The 23,723-nt window shown below is 38.9% G+C and overlaps 1 protein-coding gene across 4 annotated transcripts in view; it reads right to left on the reverse strand.

Annotated features, from left to right (window-relative positions):
* Positions 1-3,648: 3,648 nt before the first annotated feature.
* ARFGEF3 (ARFGEF family member 3) overlaps positions 3,649-23,723 on the reverse strand; it is a 206,982-nt gene continuing 186,907 nt past the window's right edge. For all 4 annotated transcript variants that reach the window (XM_007190935.2, XM_007190936.2, XM_007190934.2 and 1 more), the window contains 2 exons: positions 9,932-11,150; positions 3,649-8,233 (listed from right to left, as the gene is read on the reverse strand). In XM_007190935.2, the coding sequence (XP_007190997.2) occupies positions 8,042-8,233; positions 9,932-11,150 (1,411 nt within the window). In that variant the 3' untranslated portion in view covers positions 3,649-8,041. The remainder of the gene's footprint in view (positions 8,234-9,931; positions 11,151-23,723) is intronic.

Consider the following 23,723-nt stretch of genomic DNA (forward strand, 5'->3'; position numbering starts at 1 on the left):
TCTTTTAAATGAATAAACTACATCAATATCTACTGATAACATGAATTTGATATCCATTCTTATGAAGAAAAACATCAAAATAATATTGTAAAATAAGCCCTCTCTTTAAAAAGGAAACAATGGTATATATGTAGTAGATATATATAGTAAATATTATATATAATGTAGTATAATACTGTATATAATATATAATACTATGTTATATATATATTTTTCTTCAAATGTATTTTCTAGGCATTCACCAAATTGTCAAGTGACTATCTCTGTATTATAGAATTGGAAGGGGGAGTTTCTTCAGAGTTATGAAACGCCAAGGAAAGGAACCTAGTTCATTTAGCAGAATTCTGTAAACAGGATATTTACATATTTTGATATATTTATTCAGTGAAGAAAATGGTTTCACATATCAGATTTTTTTGATGCATTTGAATCTTTATTCTACAACACAAGCAACATAAATACAATATCTTTTAAAATATTTTCTCTTTAGAATTTTCATTTTCACCTCAGATAAAATGTACACAAAATACACTTGCAAGCTTGCTTACAGGAACCTGTTAAACAACACAGATTATATCAAATCAAATAGTTATATCAACATATAAAGGATGGTGGTTTTCATTTTTTTTTTTTTTTTTTTAATAAATGTGACCAAACTGACTAAATAAGAAGGCAAAACAAAAACTGTACTTCCTTGACAAGTCCTTTGGAGTAAACAAAATGCTTCAAGGCTCCTGGTGAATAGGGTTGCGGGGATGAATTTTGCATTCTATGGATAAAATGGTATACGGACTCAAATCATTATGGCTGTACCAAGCTTCATTTATTTATAATTTTCAGTGAAAACAAGTCTAGTCTTTGGCATAATACAAGAAAGGATAAAAGGACCCTTACCACCCATTGGCTTTACTTAGAGTGGGAGATGGTATCAGGGGAACCAATTATAATGTAATTTATCTAAGTCTGTTCCTCTTAGAACAGCAGGAAAATCATCTTGAATCAGTCTTTTGGCATGATTAGGGCAATAAACTTCTTATTCTTGCCCCCATCCCCACCCATCCACTAAAAACAAATTAAGAAACAAAACCAAACAAAACCAGCCTTTCCCTGTAGGCACCTGCTCCTGCCCCGTTCATGCCATACCTGGAAATTCTACCACATGGTTTCAATTGAAGTGAAACCAAAAATATCAAAAAGCATTAATCTTTGTCCAGTTTTACCTATTGTGTGGGAAACCAAGTTTTATTAGAGAGAACCACTTCCAACAAAAATTGGATGAAAGAAGAGAGAGAGAGGAACACAAAGTTGCCTGTACCTAGTCACGAGGCAGCCGTGGTGGCCACTGGTGCCTGGTAGAGCCAGGGCCGTGAGCTTCGCAACTTTAAGAGAAAACAAACTTTACATGTTAGTTTAAAAGATTGGCTTTTGGATTCCTCCCTCCCCGTTTTGGCACCAGCTGGTAAAACAAAAATAAATTATTACTAGAGATTAATTTTTAAAATTTAATTCAACATCCGTTATTATTAAAAAAAACTAAACGCACACATAATTTCCAAAAATGATTAGGGGAAATGAAACTGCAATAGAAAAGCTTCAATTATTCCTGTCTACAGAGGCAAGGACTTGAATCCTTGACATCATTAACACTGATGTGCTTTCTCATCTCACTAATTCTAGTAAATATAGTCATTACTTTCTACTTACATAACAGTTTAAATAATGAAAGGATACTTAAACAGAAGTCTTTAGAGAAACTTACTGAATCCATAAAAATTTTGTGTAATTAGTATAGTTTATAGAAGGGAGGTGATTTTGAGATACTCAATTTTTTTTCTCTTGAATTATTACCTCTATGGTCCTTATTTTGTTTAATGGAAAAAGAATTTCCAAAACTAATTAACTGAATAAAGAGTTAAGAGATAAACTAAGGCCCCATCTACATTTAACATGATTTCACTGTATTCCCAAAACATACTGATGCGCTTTTACATTTTTCTCCTCATTTGGAAGATGAGATAATGAATATGGTCTTGATTGTGTAGATATGTGCACAACACAACATATGTAATGAAAAGTCCTTAAAACAGGCACATGTGCTGCTCAAAAGGGAGTTGGTTCCACTTGCAAATTCCCGTGAAGCCATTTGGTAGACTCTTTACAGATATGTAGGAAATTAAAATATTAATTTACACCAGACAGTTAAGTGAAAGATGAAGGCACATCAAGTAGTATAATATCATCTTGATGTGCTGATATTCTGGTGACTAATGAGGGATATAAAACTACTGGCAAGCGAGCAACTACTCAAAAATTTCTGGAAGCCAGGAGCCAAGGTTGTGATGGAATCAACATGGAAACATCTCATCAAAACTGTATGGACAGAAGAAATTAAAACACTACATACTTTAAAATCACCTTCAGTACAAGTCAAAAAGTCAACATGATACAAAAGGTCATCCATAGAGTTAATGTTTCTAAATACAAAGACGAGAAGCTTACATTGATCTCACGGTTCCGTAGAACTTATACATTCATTGTCTTCTACCTTGTAAAAATCAATTGTTGGCATAATAGTCCTGGAAACTGGGAAGACTGAACAGCAATGCTGTAGAGAATCCAATTCCAAGTTGTCTGCCCAAGGTGAAGTTCAGTTTTTCTCTAGTGCTTGATAAGTCAGGCTGACCTTAAAGGGAGTAGTTAGAAATTTTTTCCAGGTATTGGTCCTCAAAGTGTGGTCCCCAGACCAGCAGCACTGGCCTCATCTGGGAACTTGTTAGAAATGCAGATTTCTAGGCCTACTGAATCAGATACTCTGGGCTCCGGACCAGCAATCTGTGCCTTAACAAGACCTCCAGGTGACTCTGATATGTGCTGAAGTTTGACAACTACTGTTCTAACGTCCAAAGATACTAGACGACCACTACTTGAACTTCCAGGATAGGAATTAACAGTACAAACACTTTTTGGTAGTTGAAAAGGCTAGAAGGACTGTAATTGGATGGAATTCAGCAGAAGTTGACTGCAGTTGTGTCACTAAGATGGCCAGCTAGCTAGTCTCTCCTCCCTAGACCCCCCTTGCATTATCACACAAAGATAGAGGGGAAAGGTTTTGGATGGTGCTAGCAGTGTGGTAGTGGGTTGTTCTTCAATTGATAAGTACTTCCCCTCTTTACAAGGAAATTAGGCATTGTTCTCAAGTAAGTTTCTCCTACATTATCCCAGGGGATGATTTTTTTTTTTTTAGTCTATCTTCCCTGAAGTAATAATTGTATTTTGGAAATCTAAATGGTGTTTTAATCCAAAACCTTAATTAAGTTATTAGTTACTTCCACATCAAATACAAATATTACAATACAGCCAGAGGAAAGGGATCTCACGAAAGACAGAGACAAAGTTTTCTAGATTGCTGAACTCGTGAAGGAGAACACATTTTTTTGGATGAGGCATAATTATAAATGACTTCTTTACCCAATTTCATAAATCTTGCCATAAACAAGCTCAAATATTCAATAAAAAGTGCTTAAAAATAGTCTTTTGCTTTTTTAAGGCCACACTAAATCTTCCTAAATGGTACCCAAGCGGATGTAAGTTCTGTCATTCACTTAATGCATTATGTTGGATTTTTCCTTCTGCCTGTTTCCTTGTCTACAAGGCAAGTAGAAATATTTAGGTGTCATGACACATGGTTACTATAGATATTGACCTGATGCCCTCAGTACCTGAATCTTTAAGCAATCTTGTCTGACCAGTTGCTTCTTCTTCAGAGAATGTGCATTTTGAAAAATGGTCATTTATTTTGCATATTCCCAAAGTTTGATGATGACCTACAATTTAGTCCTATATACTTCCAGGGGAAGCAAGTAGAGAGGCACTGTTGGCTGCAGGGCACTTTATTCTGAGTGATTAAATGGTAATTGGTAAAGGTCAACAAATTGTTCCTGTCATTCCAGACACAGACTGTCATGTTTTTCCACATAATAGCTGGCCATGGACAATATTATTCCATCATTTCCACCTAATTTGGTGAGTTTCCTAAATTACCACTGAGGATCTGCTTTAAGACTAAAGTTTAGATTTTGTTTTCTTTATTTTCGTACATAAAAATATTATGTTATATATGACCTTACTATGCCTAAACACTTTTTCTTTTAACCCTACTGAAAAATCCCCATAACATTATAGATAGGGACATCAACGTAATATCTTCAACTCATTTTAACTGTTTAATTCCTTGAAACACTGAAGTGTTTACACTGTGCACTTAGACATGGTGTGGTAGAGAGAGCCTGGCCTTTGAATTCAGGAACATCTCTTTTGCAACCAACTTTGCCATTTATGGGTTATCTTGGGCAAGTTTCTGAACCTCTCTGGGTCTGCATCCTCATCTGAAAAAATGAGGACAACAATACCTGTTTCACAATGTTATTGTGGGAATTAAATATGGTAAGTAGATAAAGGTCCACATTCTCAGAGGCACTCAATGATGTCACCTTCCCCCCCTGCTGTTTGTAACCTCTTGCTATTGTTATCAGCTCCAAACAGAGGTCTTCATTTTGCTTAGTTTGATAGGACTGACACAAATGGATTTTTCTTTCTGAGACAGAAAACTTTCCTACATAAGCAATACTATGATGTATTTGGGGAAGTCAAAAATATCTATTATACAATTGCATTACCTTCTTATAGTTAAGGCTATTTGACTCTCTCAGCTGACTCTGTATAAGCCCTCTCCTTGGAACAAGAACAGCAACAACAAAGCCTAGTGATCGCTGTACTAAGAAGTTTCAATTTAAAGGTACTTTGGAATTATGATAACATTTTGTCATGTTTGATTAGTCTGAGCTGTTTTATATGTTAGCATCTGCCTTGGTCAGTCATTAAATAGCCTAAAAGTGGTAAAAGTTGCCCTAGTTTTGTATTGATGGAGAAGGCAGGAAAATAATCATAAGGGGAGAGATGACAAGAGGGTGTAAAGAGACAGCCTAAGCATCTGTCAAAGCTGATCAGGAGATGCAAGAGGTGAGAGATCCTATGAACAATTTATTAGCCCTCCATCAAATCTAAGTCCTCCTATGGCAAGGAGAAATCTGTTGCAGAGCGTGGTGTACTTGGTTGGGCTATTCAGTCAGGAATTCTTTTGCACTTTGAGTTTTCTAGGGTGCTTCCTCACTTTGGAAAAGATGAACACTTTACCAAAACATTAGAAAAAGAATAAATCTCAACCAGAGGGTAACACACTTTTGGCAGTAAATACAGGCAACTAAAAGCAATAAAAATCTTATTCTGCTTAGATCTGAAAATATATGGTAATAGCTATTGTAACTACAAAGGCTTGTCTTGACCTTGGTCTTTCAGAGACCATGGGAGGGAATGAAAGAAGAGATGCGGAAAGGCAGAAATGGACACACCAGGAAGAGTGAGGGACTGATGGGGCAGTGTGGGGAGGGACCACTCCTCTACTAAGGTTTTTTACATATGTCCCTTTCTTCTCCACCCCTGGGAAGATTTGACTGACTTCGCTGTGACCTGAAGTGTACTATTCCTTGGAGATTATTTGCATCAAGCAATGTCCTTTTTGAAAACTGCAAATACCTCTGAGAAGTATTACTGTGACTTAGCTAATTTTCCAGCTGAAATCTGACAGGGATGTGATGCACAGAGTGTGTTGGGAATGGAGGTGGGTTGAAGACTGCTGTGGGCCGGAGGGGTGGTCTACAGAAAAGATGACGGGAAGGGACCAAAACCCTCTGACAAAATTGTAGGTAAAGAATGATGTACATCCTCTTATCTTTTATTCTTGGGATCCATAATTAGGCTGGTACTAGAGCAGTGTTTGAATACAGAATGGGGTAAACTTGTTTTCATAAGCTAGCCATGAATCCCACAATAGAGAATCTGTCAAGACAATGAATTCTGACTTCTAAACCGTTAACAACTTCCAGGACATGACCTTCATAAATTGAGACTGGCTTCCTTTGAATTTTTATACTTTATAAAAAGTTGCTAGATATAAACATTTTGTAATTACTCTGATTTGATAATACTCTGCTTTGCTGAAGCTCCCCCCACCCCCGTAAATTGTGGAATACTCAGGCTCAAAAGGAAATGAACCTTAAATGAGCTACAAAAAGAAACAAAACAACAATGGTGTACTGCTTTTGTTTAAAAAAAAAAAAAAAAAAGGATGTACCCAACTTTCAATTCTACTTACAAAATATAAAAAATCTAAAGTATAGAACCAACTCATTGCTATCCCAACGATTCATTGCTTGTTAACATCAAATTGTTGATCTGTTTCTAAACTTGCATTATTGTCTAATGAGCAAAAACCGAAGGCAAAGAGTGTTTTGTGGAACTGGAAAAACATCTTCTGAATTCTGTGGTGCTCCGGATGGCATAGCGAATGATAAGGTTCTTTCTTTTAGATTGCCTAAATAAATCAGGGAACCCTGTCTTCCTCTTAACCTTGTAGATAGTTATATATTCCCAAGGAAGACAAAGTTTACAAATACCAGCACTGAATAAAGCTGTCAGTTTTAAATCCTTACTTCCACACTTAGAGTTGATGTTTCAGGGATAATATTTTCAATTACAAACAATTTTTAGGAGCTGGGAAAATTAAAACGTATGTCTTAGCAACTGACTCTTTAGAATGTGTGTGAGTGGGCTTGACTGAGGAGTTTCAGTCACTATTATAATTTAATAAATATTAAATATACTGTAAATAATAAAGATTCCAAATTAATTTTCTAGGAATAATTAGGAAAATAAATATCTGCTTAAAATATGCCTGAATTAAAAGACCTCAAACAGACGGCAAATCTACTTGCCAGAGAGGAGGAATATTTTAAACTGAAAAGCTTCATTTCCTAAACTTCATTCTGTGTCCTTTTCTCCTGTAGTTTTATTTTCTTCTGAGACTAGAGTGTGTATGAACGACACCATAATTTCATACGATTGTTGTCTAATATTTTCAAATTTAAAATGATTTCATCATCACCTCCTTTCCCACCCCTTCCAGCTGTCTCCCTAACCCCACACTTCCTGCTCCCTTCCCTGAGAAGTCTGTTTATTGGACGGTGAATTCTTGAGTTCCTTTCTTCCAAGGGTGTTGATATAAAATGAGTTGTTTTATTTTCTTAAAGACAAAATGTTATACCTTATGTTCAGATAATTGTGGAGCATAGAAATGTGTGTGCAACAAGGAACTAAGGCACCATTTTTTCTTTCCCTTTTCATTTTTGCGTTGGGAACAAAAGCAAAGACTATTGGGACAGTCAGGGTGGCCGGTCTTAAGTCATTTGGCACTATCTGTATCAGCCAATACCACTGAGTACTATGTGTCAAAGGCTGCCACGGCACAGACTTAAAATCCTGCCATGAAAGAATTTCCTTCCTTTAGAAGTAGGGAAGTGAAGGCACAGTAGTACCTTACATGAGGAAGTTGGCAAATACCAACCAGAAAATCTTGACAACTTAGGAACAATTTTGAAATGTTCTGGAATATTTTACAGAGTTACAGAGGAAGTAAGTCATCCCTTTCTTGATTATGACACCCAAGAATACATTTCTCCAACTGTTTTCTTCCCTGCCGAACTCATAATCATAATATAACTCTTCCTCCAATTAATCATGTCTGGTACTAGATGTCTGTGTACATCAGCTTGACTTAACCAGCAGATATTTCTTTAGCTACTGCATTTTTTAAAATGATGGATCAATGTAATGTTTTCAAAGGAGTGGCCCTTAAAAGTGACTCATTTGGGGATAATATTGCAGGCAAAAGCATTGGGAAATAAGATTTAGAAATGTGTCAAGGAATGTAGAGTCTTCTGAAATTATGTGCAAATTTAGAGTTTCACTTGTGTCATCCAGATACAACCTTAGTATCCAGAATGGCCCCGATGCTGATTAGTTAGGGAGCAACTGGGTGTTCTCTGAGTCACTGGGGCTGGTGGGGGGGGAAAATGCTGTCAGCTGGATTGGCAGACATACTCTAAACCCTCCTAGTGTATTTCCTTGGGAATGGAATGTGAGTCTTCTACACAATGATGTCATAGACACGGCCCACTCTGCCGAGCCATTCTCTCACAGCCTGGCGAACTCTGATGTCAGTCACGTGACAGGTCAGCTGGCTGATGCATGGGAACACTGCTGGCTGGAGCGCTGTGAAGGTCTGGTCTGGAAGGATCTGAATCTGATTGAGAACTGTTAGCACCATGTTGGTCCATGCCTAAGAGAAAGGAATTAAGAGAATTAGCAGTTTTCTCCAGTGGTTTCATTTGTACTCTTAAGTATGGCTAATATGCAAATGAGTTTTCTCAGGCTTTAGGCTTCAATAAATGTAGTCTTTACTAATTTAATGCACTTATAATAAAACATCAGTTTAAGTTCCTATATATATATATATGTATATAAAAGGACTAGCAGAGACTCATTTCACATTAGGAATACATTATTTCCAACATTTACAAAATACAAAAATCTTACTCCTCAGATTTTTAAAAACTCTCTTGCCTTCTCATGATGAGATTTTCACAGGCCATATGACATTTTTAATCAGCAGTCTCTCTAATGTCTAGAAAATTTGGAATAGGTCTACCTTAATTTAGGGTAACTTTTGAAATCATAAGCAAATCTCCAAGACATGAAAAAGCAATTAAGATTTGCTATTTGTCAAGAAGGTCATCTGTTAAAGAATAACCTTACATCTCAGTTTGACTGGATACTTTTACAAATACAGTCTAAGATGATTTTTGTGGATTCTGAACTATGAAGTTTAGTTCTATGTTCAAGATACATCAGAGGAAAAAGGTATCTTGCAAGATTCATACTAATTCCAAATTTATGTTCATTCTAAGAATACATTCCTGTATAGGTCCATAGAATCCTAGGGCCCAAGAGCTCCTCTCTTATTATGCCTGCAACAGGAATCTACAACTTAAAATAAACATCCAGATTACTTTTTTTTTTTTTTAAAGGATTTTCTTATTTATTTATTTATTTATTTGTTTATTTTTGGCTGTGTTGGGTCTTCGGTTCGTGCGAGGGCTTTCTCCAGTTGCGGCAAGCGGGGGCCACTCTTCATCGCGGTGCGGGGACCGCTCTTCATCGCGGTGCGCGGGCCTCTCTCTATCGCGGCCCCTCCCGTCGCGGGGCACAGGCTCCAGACGCGCAGGCTCAGCAATTGTGGCTCACGGGCCCAGCTGCTCCGTGGCATGTGGGATCTTCCCAGACCAGGGCTCGAACCCGTGTCCCCTGCATTAGCAGGCAGATTCTCAACCACTGCGCCACCAGGGAAGCCCCAGATTACTTTTAAAGGGCTCTCCACGAGTTTAGATCCCTCTATCTTTCTTTTCCCATCTCATCTTTTCTTAAATTGAATGAAACAGTGCCCCTCTTCTTTACTTCTCAAGCTCATTTTTGGGAGGTACCATAGAATTGCAAATATTAATTATATAAAGGAATAGGAACACTCTGAAAATGAGAATTTTTATGTGCTCAGGATGGGCTAGAAAAACAATTCATTGGAATAACCACATAATATGCACTTTGCCTTTTCCCTTTACATAATTCTTCATAACTACAGAATTGCTTCAGGGCTATCTTCAAATGATTAACTGGCATTGAGTCCTGGGTTTAAGTCCATCCATTTTCTAAGCTTTGGCGTCATCTTATTTACACAGGTGGGTTCCTAATTCTCAGTAGTATCTGTTATAACCCATAAAAACAATTCCTGAAATTATATGAGAATACAATTTCAGTTTCACAAGGATATACTGTCTTAGGGGCAGGCAGTCCCCTGACTTTGGAGGCTCATAACGTGTCTGAGTGCTCCCTGAGGGGCACAGGTGCGTCACTGATACCCAGCTTCCCTCCTGCATGGCCGGCTGTGGACCTTTGCATCCTCCGGCGGGGGGCGGGTACCCACCTGGATCTGGGCTTCGGCGTCCCTTGCGGAGACACTCCGGGAGCTGCCGGTGGAGCCCGAGCGGGGCCTCTTCTCCTGGCGCAGCAGCTCGGGGCCAGCGCTGAAGGAGTGCCGCATCTGCCCCTGGTCCATCAGGTGCTGGGGCCGCTGGAGCAGTGGGGAGCCTTGGCCCCTGGGCCCCAGTGGCTCTCCCTTCTTCTCCACCTTGACCTCTTTGGGGAAGGCGGGCAGGTTATGCTGTTGTTTCCTCTTCTTGTACTCGGTCATCAGCTTTGAGATGGTCTTGTCGGCCGCCATGGTGTAGATTTTGTTGCCGGCGTTCTCCCACCACTCCTTCTTGCGGCTGGGGTCCTTCTTCTCCACCCTGGGGCTCGGGGGCAGCAGCAGCATTTCCCCGCTGGTCCCCCTCAGGCTCAGCGGCTCGCCCGCGTGATCCCGGCTCTGACTGCGGTCATCCTCGGAAGGCGTGTCTTTCCCCGAGAAGCCCCCAGTGGACGGGGTGGATGACTCAGATTGGAAGGAGGGAAGGATGAAGAAAGGGTCGCTCTTGAAGATCGGTGCCTCCTCCATACTGTTTTCCAGGTCCAAGTGCATCTGGATGTAGTTATTACACAGCTCCATGCACAGCTTGTGAAGCCTCTTGACCAGCCACACCCAGTCGGCGTTGCTGACGGGCTGGACACTGAGTGAGGGCATCCGAGCCCTCCACTGCCTCTTCTCCTTGCCTCTAGGGGGGCTCACCTGGGCGGTCTCCTCAAAAATGTCTTCATCTTCTGATGAACACTGCTGGGAGGAATCTGTGCTCCTCTCATCGTCCTCAAAAAGGACCTTCTTCACTTGCTCAGCAGTGATGGTTTCTTGGTTGCTGAGAACAGCACAGACCAGCGCATGGAAATAAATGTTAAAACTCATGGCAGACTGGCGGTAGAGGTTGGCAGCGCCCCCGATGCCAGACACTTTCTTCAGCAGGCACTTCAGCCCAGGGCTGGTGTCAAACTCTCTGGCCGTCCTGTAGGAGTCCAACAGCAGGTCAAAGATGACGGCCAAGTTCTGCATGGAGATGTATCTGAGGAAGCCAGCCAGCTTGGTTTTTGGTACTTGGATCTTCTCCTCCCCAGGAGAGGGGCCTTTGACAAACTCTTCTAACAAGATATCATATAAGTTCTGGAGTAACACTTGATGGGATAGTAGACTCACCACAATTTCCCTGAAGGAAACACTTCAAATGAAAAGAAAGGCATTGATTAGTAGCCGGTTGCCTTATATGAGTTACCTTAAAGCAATTCAGACCTTACACAAACAGAATGACTAGGCAAAATTACAAACTAAACTACTTGTATTTTAATGTCTTTCTTCAAAAAGGACAAATTTCTTGGGGCATTACAAGATGACAATTTTAATCATGATTAATGGAATTCCTTACACTTTTAAAATCTGGGAGCTATAGAATTAATATTATGATATTGAGTTAACGATTCCCAACAAGACTTAGGAAACAAATAGAACAATTTTATAAAAAAATTTTTAACGTAGGCACAATTATGGTATATGACCTGTTTTCTTTCATAGTTATGAGTAATAAAACAAATCAAGAAAGTAACAACTTCTGTTGAGTTATAGTAATTTTAATTGGCCTTTTTCCTACCCTTTGCCATTTTTCCTTAAACCCAAAGCTTTTACTATTTTTTTTTAAGTGATGGCCGAGGAATTTTTAATAAATGGAAAAATTAGAATATAATAATTAACATTATGCTTGGACATTTGAGTTCATTTTGTTTCCCCAGTTTCACTTTTTCCTGCATATCTAGGAATGAAGTCTTTATTTCACTAAGATAGGCTTAAGAGCTTAAAATCTCTCTTCTGCTAGTTATCTAGGGAATCCAAGAAATAGCTAACTGCAAGATTGCACGTTATTCTTTTCTCTAACTGGTTGCATCATTTTATCTTGTGCAAGGATAGCCTCTGAAAGTACAAAGCCAGGATGTGACAGCACGTTGTATAACATACCCAGACAAAGGCAATATTCCATATAGGCTTGGGGGAAGATAGAGGAAGAAGGAAGTATTTACTGGTCTGTACATTCCAGATACAGGAATTCTGAGTACAACTGTCAAGTGTGTCAACTCTGCTACGACACCTAGCTATGAGAATACCTGGAGAGATTTTTTTTAAAATTTAGAGTATAGTTGATTAATAATGTTGTGTTAGTTTTAGGTGTACAGAGAGTGATTCAGTTATACATATACATGTATCTGTTCTTTTTCAAATTCTTTTCCCATTTAGGTTATTACAGAGTATTGAGCAGAGTTCCTTCCCTGTGTTACACAGTAGGTCCTTGTTGGTTATCTATTTTAAATATAGCAGTGTGTACCAGTCAATCCCAAATTCCCAATCTATCCCTCCCCTCCATACTTCCCCTCTGGTAACCATAAGTTTGTTCACAAGTCTGTGAGTCTGTCTCTGCTTTGTAAATAAGTTCGTTTGTATCATTTTTTTCTGGACTCTGCATATAAGCGATATCATATGATATTTGTCTTTCTTTGTCTGACTTACTTCACTTAGTATGATAATCTCCAGGTCCATCCATGTTGCTGTAAATGGCATTATTTCATTCTTTTTAATGGCTGAGTAATATTCCATTGTATATATGTACCATATCTTCTTTATCCATTCATCTGTCAATGCACAGATGAATGTTTCCATGTCTTGGCTATTGTAAACAGCGCTGCAATGAACAATGGGGTGCATGTATCCTTTTGAACCATTTTTCCCTGGATATATGCCCAGGAGTGGGATTGCTGGATCATATGGTAGCTCTGTTTTCAGTTTCTTAAGGAACATCCATACTGTTCTCCATAGTGGCTGTACCAATTTACATTCCCACCAACAGTGTAGGAGGGTTCCCTTTTCTCCACACCCTCTCCACCATTTACTGTTTGTAGACTTTTTGATAATGGCCATTCTGACGGGTGTGAGGTGCTATCTCATTGTAGTCTTGATTTGCATTTTTCTAATAATTAGAGATCTTGAGCATCTTTTCATGTGCTTCCTGGCCATCTGTATGTCTTCTTTGGAGAAATGTCTATTTAGGTGTTCTGCCCATTTTATGATTGGGTTGTTTGTTTTTTTCAATATTGAGCCACATGAGCTGTTTGTAAATTTTGGAGATTAATCCCTTGTTGGTCACATTGTTTGCAAATATTTTCTCCCATTCTGTGGGTTGTCCTTTTGTTTATGGTTTCCTTTGCTGTGCAAAATCTTTTGAGTTTAATTAGGTCCCAGTTGTTTATTTTTGATTTCATTTCCATTATTGTAGGAGACAGAATGAAAAAGATATTGCTGCAATTTATATCAAAGAGTGTTCTGCCTATATCTTCCTCTAAGAGTTTTATAATATCTGGTCTTAGATTTAGGTCTTTAATCCATTTTGAGCTTATTTTTGTGTATGGTGTTAAAGAATGTTCTAATTTCATTTTTTTACATGTAGCTGTCCAGTTTCCCCAGCACCATTTTTTGAAGAGATTGTCTTTTCTCAATTATATAGTCTTGCCTCCTTTGTTGTAGATTAATTGACTATAGTTGTGTGGGTTTGTTTCTGGGCTTTCTATCCTGTTCCATTGATCTATATTTCTGTTTTTGTGCCAGTACCATACTGTTTTGATGACTGTAGCTTTGTAGTATAGTCTGAAGTCTGGGAGCCTGATTCCTCCAGCTCTGTTTATCTTTCTCAAGATTGCTTTGGGGCTTCCCTGGTGGTGCAGTGGTTAAGAATCCGCCTGCCAATGCAGGGGACATAGGTTTGAGCCCTGGTCCGGGAAGATACCACATGCAGTGGAGCAACTAAGCCCGTGCGCCACAACTACTGAAGCCCATGTGCCTAGAGCCCATGCTCTGCAACAAGAGAAGCCACCGCAATGAGAAGCCTGCGCACCGCAACGAAGAGTAGTCCCTGCTGTCAGCAACTAGAGGAAACTCACGTGCAGCAGTGATGACCCAATGCAGCCAAAAATTAAATAAATGAATACATAAATAAATTTTTTTAAAAAAGATTGCTTTGGCTATTCGGGGTCTGTTGTGTGTCTATACAAATTTTAAATGTTTTTGTTCTAGTCCTATGAAAAATGCCATTGGTAATCTGATAGGGATTGCACTGAATCTGTAGATTGCCTTGGGTAGTATAGTCATTCTGACACTTGATTCTTCCAATCCAAGAACATGGTATATCTTTCCATCTGTTTGTGTCATCTTCAATTTCTTTCATCAGTGTCACAGTTTTCAGAGTACAGATCCTTTGCCTTCTTAGGCAGGTTTATTCCTAGGTATTTTATTCTTTTTGATGTGATGGTAAGTGGGATTGTTTCTTTAATTTCTCTTTCTGACCTTTTGTTGTTAGTGTACAGAAATGCAACAGATTTCTCTGTATTTATTTTGTATCCTGCAACTTTACCAATTTCATTGATGAGCTCTAGTAGTTTTCTGGTATCATCTTTAGGATTTTCTATGTATAGTATCATGTTATCTGCAATCAGTGGCAGTTTTACTTCTTCTTTTCCAATTTGGATTCCCTTTATTTCTTTTTCTTCTCTGATTGCTGTGGCTAGGACTTCCAAAATTATGTTGAATAAAAGTGATGAGAGTGGACATCCTTGACCTGATCTTACAGGAAATGCTTTCAGTTTTTCACTGTTGGGTATGATTTTAGCTGTAGGTTCGTCATATATGGCCTTTATTATGTTGAGGTATGTTCCCTCTATGCCCACTTTCTGGAGATTTTAAAAATCATAAATGGGGCTTCCCTGGTGGCGCAGTGGTTGAGAGTCTGCCTGCTAATGCAGGGGACACGGGTTCGAGCCCTGGTCTGGGAGGATCCCACATGCCACGGAGCGGCTGGGCCCGTGAGCCACAACTGCTGAGCCTGCGCGTCTGGAGCCTGTGCCCCGCAACGGGAGGGGCCGCAATGGTGAGGGGCCCGCGCACCGCGATGAAGAGCGGTCCCCGCACCGCGATGAAGAGTGGCCCCCACTTGCCGCAACTAGAGAAAGCCCTCGCACGAACCGAAGACCCAACACAGCCAAAAATAAATAAATAAATAAATAAAGTAGCTATTAAAAAAAAAAAACTCCTGATTTTAAAAAAAAAAATCATAAATGGGTGTTGAACTTTGTCAAAAGCTTTTTCTGCATCTATTGAGATGATCATATAGTTTTTATTCTTCAATTTGTTGATGCGGTGTATCACACTGATTGATTTGCGGATATTGAAAAACCCTTGTATCCCTGGGATAAATCCCACTTGATCATGGTGTATGATCCTTTTAATGTATTGTTGGATTTGGTGTGCTAGTATTTTGTGGAGGATTTTTGCATCTACGTTCATCAGTGATATTGGCCTTTAATTTTCTTTCTTTTTTTTGTTGTTGTATCTTTGGTTTTCATATCAGGGTGATGGTGGCCTCATAGAATGAGTTTGGGAGTGTTCCTTCCTCCACAATTTTTTGGAAGAGTTTGAGAACGATGGGTGTTAGCTCTTCTCTAAATGTTTGGTAAAATTCACCTGTGAAGCCATCTGGTCCTGGTATTTTGTTGGGAGTTTTTTAATCACAGTTTTAATTTCAGTACTTGTGATTGGTCTTTTCATATTTTCTATTTCTTCCTGGTTCAGTCTTGGGAGATTGTACCTTTATAAGAATTTGTCTATTTCTTCCAGGTTGTCCATTTTATTGGCATATAGTTGCTTATAATAGTCTCTCATGGTCCTTTGTATTTCTGTGGTATCCGTTGTAACTTCTCCTTTTTCATTTCTAATTTTATTGACTTGAGCTCTCTTCCCTCTTTTTCTTGATGAGTCTGGCTAAAGGTTTATCAAATTTTTTTATCTTCTCAAAGAACCAGCTTTTAGTTTCATTGATCTTTTTATTGTTTTCTTTGTCTGTATCTCATTTATTCCTGCTCTGATGTTTATGATGTCTTTCCTTCTACTAACTTTGGAGTTTTTGTTCTTGTTTCTCTAGTTGCTTTAGGTGTAAGGTTAGGTTGTTTATTTGAGATTTTTCTTGTTTCCTGAGGTAAGATTGTATTGCTATAAACTTCCCTGTTAGAACTTGTTTTGCTGTGTCCTATAGGTTTTAGATTATCGTGCTTTCATTTTCATTCATCTCTAGGTCTTTTTTGATTTCCTCTTTGATTTCTTCAGTGATCCATTCGTTGTTTAGTAGCATATTGTTTAGCCTCTATGTGTTTGTGTTTTTTACAGTTTTTTTCTTGTAGTTGATTTCTAATCTCATAGCATTGTGGTCGGAAAAGATGCTTGATATGATTTCAATTTTCTTAAATTTACCAAGGCTCGCTTTGTGGCCCAGCATGTGATCAATCCTGGAGAATGTTCCATGTGCACTTGAAAAGAATGTGTATTCTGCTGCTTTTGAATGGAATGCTCTATAAATATCAGTTAAATCCTTGTGGTTTAATGTGTCATTTAAAGCTTGTGTTCCCTTATTTATTTTCTGTCTGGATGATCTGTCCATTGATGTAAGTGGGAATGTTAAAGTCCCCCACTATTATTATGTTACTGTCGATTTCTCTTTTATGGCTGTTAGGAGCACCTCAATACATAAGGCAGATACTATGTTGGGTGCATATATATTTGCCCTTGTTATATCTTCTTCTTGGATTGATCCCTTGATCATTATGTAGTGTCCTTCTTTGTTTCTTGTAACAATCTTTAAAGTCTATTTTGTCTTATATAAATATTGCTACTCCAGCTTTCTTTTGATTTCCATTTGCACGGAATACATTTTGCCATTCACTCACTTTCAGTCTCTATGTGTTCCTAGATCTGAAGTGGGTCTCTTGTAGACAGCATATATACAGGTGTTGTTTTTGTATCCATTCAGCCAGTCTGTGTCTTTTGGTTGGAGCATTTAATCCATTTACATTTAAAGTACTTGTCGATATGTATATTCTTACTGCCATTTTAATTGTTTTGAATTTGTTTTTGTAGGTGCTTTTTCTTCCCTTCCTCCTTTGTTCTCTTCTCTTGTGATTTGATGACTAACTTTAGTGTTGTGTTTGGATTACTTTTTCTTTTTTTTGTGTGTATCTATTGTAGATTTTTGGTTTGCAGTTACCATGAGGTTTTTGATATAGAAGTCTATAAAAAAGCAAGATTGTTTTAAGTTGCCGTTCTTTTAATTTCAAATGCATTTCCAATATCCTGCATTTGTGATTTCCTCTTCTCACAACTGCTGGTTTTCATATCATATTTGTGTGCAGATTATTTCCTATTTTTACTGTATGTTTGCCTTTACCAGTGAACTTTTCCATTCATAATTTTCTTGTTTCTAGTTGTGGCTTTTACTTTTCTGCTTAGAGAAGTTCCTTTAGCATTTGTTGCAAGGCTGGTCTGGTGGTGCTGAATTCTCTTAGCTTTTGCTTGTCTGTAAAGTTTTTGATTTCTCTGCCAAATCTGAATGAGAGCCTTGCTGGGTAGAATATTCTTGGTTGTAGGTTATTCCCTTCCATCACTTTAAATATATAATCCCACTCCTTCTGGCCTGCAGTTTCTGCTGAGAAATCAGCTGATAACCTTATGGGAATTCCCTTGTAGGTAGTTTCTTTTCCCTTGTTGCTTTTAATATTTTTTCTTTATCTTTAATTTTTGTCAGTTTGATTACTATGTGTCTCAGTGTGTTCCTCCTTGGGTTTATCCTGCCTGGGACTCTGCACTTTCTGGACTTGGGTGACTGTTTCTTTTCCCATGTTAGGGAAGTTTTTAGCTTATCTCTTCAAATATTTTCTTAGGTCCTTTCTCTTCTCCTTCTGGGGCCCCTATAATGTGAATGTTGGTGCATTTAATGTTGACCCAGAAGTCTCTTAGCCTGTCCTCCTTTCCTTTCATTCTTTTTTCTTTATTTTGTTCCACAGCAGTGATTTCCATCATTCTGTATTCCAGCTTACTTATCTGTTCTTCTGCCTCAGTTATTCTACTATTGATTCCTTCTAGTGTATTTTTCATTTCAGTTATTATATTGTTTGTTTGTTTGTTCTTTAGTTCTTCTAGGTCTTTGCATCTTGTATCTACTCGATCTGTGCCTCTATTCTTTTTTCAAGATCTTGGATCATCTTTACTATTATTACTCAGGATTCTTTTTTAGGCAGATTGACTAGTTCCACTTCACTTAGTTGTTCTTCTGGGGTTTTATCTTGTTCTTTCATCTGGGACATATTCCTCTGCCGTATCATTTTGTCTGACTTTCTGCAATTGCAGTTTCCATTCCACAGGCTGCAGGGTTGTAGTCCTTCTTGCTTCTGCAGTCTGCCCCCTGGTGGCTGAGGCTGTCTAAGAGACCTGTGCAGGCTTCCTGGTGGGAGGGACTGGTACCTGTCCACTGGTGGGTGGAGCTGGATCTTTTCCCTCTGGTGAGCTGGGCCATGTCAGGGGGTGTGTTTATAGGGCAGCTATTTATTCAGAAAGACTTTAAGCAGCCTGCCTGCTGATGGGTGGGGCTGTGTTCCTTCCCTGTTGGTTGTTTGGCCTGAGGCATCCCAGCACTGGAGCCTACAGGCTGTTGGGTGGGGCCAGGTCTTGGTGAGAAAATGGCAGCCTCCAAGAGTGCTCACGCCATGAATATTCACCAGAACCGCCGCCACCAGTGTCCTTGTCCCTGCAGTGAGCCACAGCCACTCCCCCCCCCCCACCTCTGCAGGAGACCCTCCAATACTAGCAGGTAAGTCTGGCCAGTCTCTTATGAGGTCTCTGCTTTTTTCCCTGGGTACTGTGCATGAGACCCTGTGTGCGCTCTCCAAGAGTGGAGTTTCTGTCTCCCCCAGTCCTGTGGAATTCCTGTGATCAAACCCCGCTGGCCTTCAAAGCCAGATTCTCTGGGGGCTCCGCCTCCTGTTGCCAGACCCCCAGGCTGGGGAGCCTGATGTGGGCCTCAGACCTTTCACTCCTATGGGAGAACTTCTGTGGTATAATTGTTTTTCAGTTTGTGGGTTGCCCACCCAGTGTGTATGGGATTTGATTTTATCATGATTGTGCCCCTCCTACTGTCTCACTGTGGCTTCTTCTTTGTCTGTCTTTGGATGTAGGGTGTCTTTTTTGGTAGGTTCCAGCGTTTATTTGTCAGTGGTTGTTCAGCAGTTAGTTGTGATTTTGGTTTTTCCATAAGAAGGGGTGAGCTCATGTCCTTCTACTCCACCATCTTCAAACCCAAAGCTTTTAGAATCTTATTGAAGTTGGTTTATAGGCACCAAACCAGTTTTCCAGGATTAAAAATGTTAATGCTTTAGGTACATATGTATAAAAGCTTTAGTGCTTCCAGTGTGTGAGATGGAGAAGGTCTAAACACTGAAAAGTTTTTTAACTTTAGAGGTATTATGGGGCTAGTATTTTCAAAGAAAGAAATTAAAGAAATTGATAATTTAATTTGCAGCCTTCTAAAACAAACCTAGGAGAGAAAACAGCATTCACTCAGCACAGGCTAATTCCTTTCTGCATCCTTTTCTGCCAGCACAGACGTGGGACTTGTTTGTGGGCCTTGGATGTGCATTTGGGGGAGGTGGGAGAGGGTGAATGCTCCCTAGACATCTGGCCAGATCTCCTGGTTGAGAAGCAGGTGCAACCCACCAGTCATGACAACTTCCTAATCAGGGCACAGCCCCGATAAGGCAACATTAGAAGTGAATGCTCACATTTTGGTGATTCAGCCCCTTTTGTTTGGCTGGATTCCTGTACTAAGAAAACATTCTCAATTCCAATTTCAACATTTTAATTCACCAATGTGGTTTATGGTTTCCCATTCTTTTCACTGCTCTTAGAATTTCATGAAAATAGCTTATGCCATGATGTTGCAAACTAATTCCCATAACTGGATAATGAGAAAATTACAACTCATTCATACTACTGATTTCAAAAGTCCAACTGTTAAATTAATATTTAAAAAATTTTTTTTATTGGAGTATAGTTGATTTACAATGTCATGTTAGTTTCAGGTGTACAGCAAAGTGCATCAGTTACTGTATCTCATACATATTACATATATATACTTATATCTGCTTTTAAGATTCTTTTCCCATATAGCTCATTACAGAGTATTGAGTTCCCTGTGCTATACAGTAGGTTCTTATTAGTTATCTATTTTATATATAGTAGTGTGTATATGTCAATCCCAATCTCCCAATTTCTCTCTCCCCCCTCCCTTTCCCCCCGGTAACCATTAGTTTGTTTTCTAAATCTGTGACTCTATTTCTGTTTTGTAGATAAGTTCATTTGTACTATTTTTTAAGACCATGAATTTAAAAATTAGTTTTATAACTAGCAGGAAAAATATTTTAACTAGCAAAAAAGAACAAAAATCCTCCCATACATTTTTTTAAGGTTGACCTTGACCTTTGTGTAGTGGTATCTCAAAGAAAACATCGTACTTTCAGCAAAAATGGAATAGGTACAAAGAGCTGTCACTCATTCACAAACACTAACCCCTTCTAACATATCACTTAAGCAACATTTTTGTGGTAAAATATATATAACCTGTTGTTACCATTTTAACCATTTTTAAAAGTTCAATTCAGTAGCATTAAGTCCATGCACAATGTTGTGTAACCATCACCACTATCTATTTCTAGAACTTTTTCATCATCACAAACAGAAACTCTGAACCCATTAAATGGTAACTTCCCAACCCCTCCCAATTCCCCCACCATAGAAGTAACTTTTGATAAGTTACTTGAGCTATTAGGAGACCTGAATATGCACTCTTTTGAAGAAGCAGGCTGTGAAAGCCACCCATTTGGTCTAGCGCTTCATGTCCACAACTCCAGGACCCTGACTAAGAAGGGAACTCCTGTCACTTATCACTGGGCTGGCCTCCCCACTATACCATAAACCTTCAAGGGACAGGGCAGTGCTTTACTCATCTTCTTGTCCCAGGGCAAATGTATGCTGAGAGAAGCATTCAAAACAAACCAAAATAACAAAAACCAGATTAGTTCTGAGTGCAGGTGCCTGGAAGAAATGGTCTACTTGAGCAGTGGCTCTGACACTTCAACCCCATCCTGCTGGCAGCCTGGACTCCTGAAGTAGGAAGCACAACCAGGGGGTGACTTCTGAAGGTTTAAGCAGCCTAGCCTAGGAGAATTTTTTCTATTACCTCCCCTGAAAAATGGAAAGCCTTTTACCAGCAAACACCTAAAATGAGGGCTGATCAAAGCATCTTGTCAACCAAGGTTATTCCCTTTGATGTTTTAAGATATAAAATTGCTAGCTGAGCATGTAAAAAAGGACAGAAAATCCCCTTTAGGTTCAAGCCAAATAATGCAGTAATAAGAAAACATAGGGAAAGAAGCAGCAATACTGAAGAGATCAAACTTTCAGAAATATATTGAAAAAGGGAAATAACTGCTTATAGATCTGCAACTCTTCACCATAATCTGACAGGAGACGAGAAAGATCTGGAGCAAACAAAAATCAACAGATAATTTGATGTACCCTTTTCAATTTGTTGTACCCTTTTCTCAGCACACCCTTTAAGATGGGGACCTTGAAGTGGAGAAACTTAACACCTTCCCTTCCTGCTTCCGATGCAAAGTGCATAGGCAAGCAAGCCTCCAGATGGGATAATTGAGAGTTAATTGCTTAACAACTGGCTGACTTAAAACATGCTAATGTCAGTATCAGAGGTAAACAGATTCATAGTTTAAAGTACATCGTAAAACTCTAAATAAGATTATGTGGCTTGCTTGGGCTGTCAATGTCAAAGTGACCTAAAAACAAACCCAGTCCATTCTCTAGTAAGTCTGTGTCTTTATTCCCGTCTTGCCCCTAGGTTCTTCATGACCTTTGTTTTCCCCTTAGATTCCATATATATGTGTTAGCTAGCATACGGTATTTGTTTTTCTCTTTCTGACTTACTTCACTCTGTATGACAGACTCTAGGTCCATCCACCTCACTACAAATAACTCAATTTCGTTTCTTTTTATGGCTGAGTAATATTCCATTGTGTATATGTGCCACATCTTCTTTATCCATTCATCTGTCGATGGACACTTAAGTTGCTTCCATGTCCTGGCTATTGTAAATAGAGCTGCAATGAACATTGTGGTACATGACTCTTTTTGAATGATGGTTTTCTCAGGGTATATGCCCAGTAGTGGGATTGCTGGGTCGTATGGTAGTTCTATGTGTAGTTTTTTAAGGAACCTCCATACTGTTCTCCATAGTGGCTGTATCAATGTACATTCCCACCAACAGTGCAAGAGTGTTCCCTTTTCTCCACACCCTCTCCAGCATTTATTATTTGTAGATTTTTTGATGATGGCCATTCTGACTGGTGTGAGATGATATCTCATTGTAGTTCTGATTTGCATTTCTCTAATGATTAATGATGTTGAGCATCTCTTCATGTATTTGTTGGCGATCTGTATGTCTACTTTGGAGAAGTGTCTATTTAGGTCTTCAGCCCAGTTTTGGATTGGGTTGTTTTTTTGATATTGAGCTGCATGAGCTGCTTGTAAATTTTGGAGATTAATCCTTTGTCAGTTGCTTCATTTGCAAATATTTTCTCCCACTCTGAGGGTTGCCTTTGGTCTTGTTTATGGTTTCCTTTGCTGTGCAAAAGCTTTTAAGTTTCATTAGGATATGGGGAGGGAGAAGGGTAAGCTGTGACAAAGTGAGAGAGTGGCATGGACATATATACACTACCAAACGTAAAATAGATAGCTAGTGGGAAGCAGCCGCATAGCAGAGGGAGATCAGCTCGGTGCTTTGTGACCACCTTAGAGGGGTGGGATAGGGAGGGTGGGAGGGAGGGAGATGCAAGAGGGAAGAGATATGGGGACATATGTATATGTATAGCTGATTCACTTTGTTATAAAGCAGAAACTAACACACCATTGTAAAGCAATTATAAAGATGTTAAAACAAACAAAGAAACCCAGATTTCTCTTTACTTAAATGTTGCAATTGGTTTTAGTTCCAGTCTTTTTTTCCCCATGGGTGATTTTAATGTGGACCTCTGAGGACGCACCTGACCAGCAGATGCACAAACTTTTCTTACGTCTAACTCATCTTCTCCTACCTTCTGTGCTAAGAATTGCCCCTGTGAATGAGTCAAATCCAACAACGCAAAATACTTAAAGAATTTTAGAGGATGTTTTAAGGCATAGTGGCTTCTACTAAAGAATTTGTACTTTTCCTGTTTTACTGAATTTCATTGAGGGGGTAATTGTCTATCAAAAGTACTAAGTAAACTGAGGAACCATGGTGATAAATTTTTAAATCTTAATCTTTTAAAACCGTTAAACCAGTAACATAGGAATATTATTAGGTCATCCTATTTTTCCTGTGTTTTATTTATAATGTGAATTCAGCTTATTATTCCTTTCCCCCCTTTTCTCCTTTTACTGCAAAAATTGTTTTAGTAGGAATAATTGACTGAAGGGACTAGAAATATATAAAAAAAAGGGAAAACAGGTAAGAACTGAAGTTTGAAAGTAGATCAACGCTTAAAGCTGTGGAAAGGAGTGCACAATCATTGGTATGCAGAATAGATAAAAATGCCCAACACTTTTGAGTGATCGGCAGTGGGGGGAAGCAGGGCACAGAATTGGGAGGAATACATGGGATATTGGCAAAGTTCTATTTCTGAAGTGCAGTGGCAGGTTCATAGTTATTTCACTTTTTATTCATGCTTGATAACCTTTGAACCTTCCACATAGTCTTCTGTATCTACCACACACACTTGACTAAAAAAAATTAGTACCTGGAAATTTCACCCAAATGGGTATATTAATC

The sequence above is a fragment of the Balaenoptera acutorostrata genome, chromosome 14 (assembly GCF_949987535.1).
Source record: "Balaenoptera acutorostrata chromosome 14, mBalAcu1.1, whole genome shotgun sequence".
NCBI lineage: Eukaryota > Metazoa > Chordata > Mammalia > Artiodactyla > Balaenopteridae > Balaenoptera > Balaenoptera acutorostrata.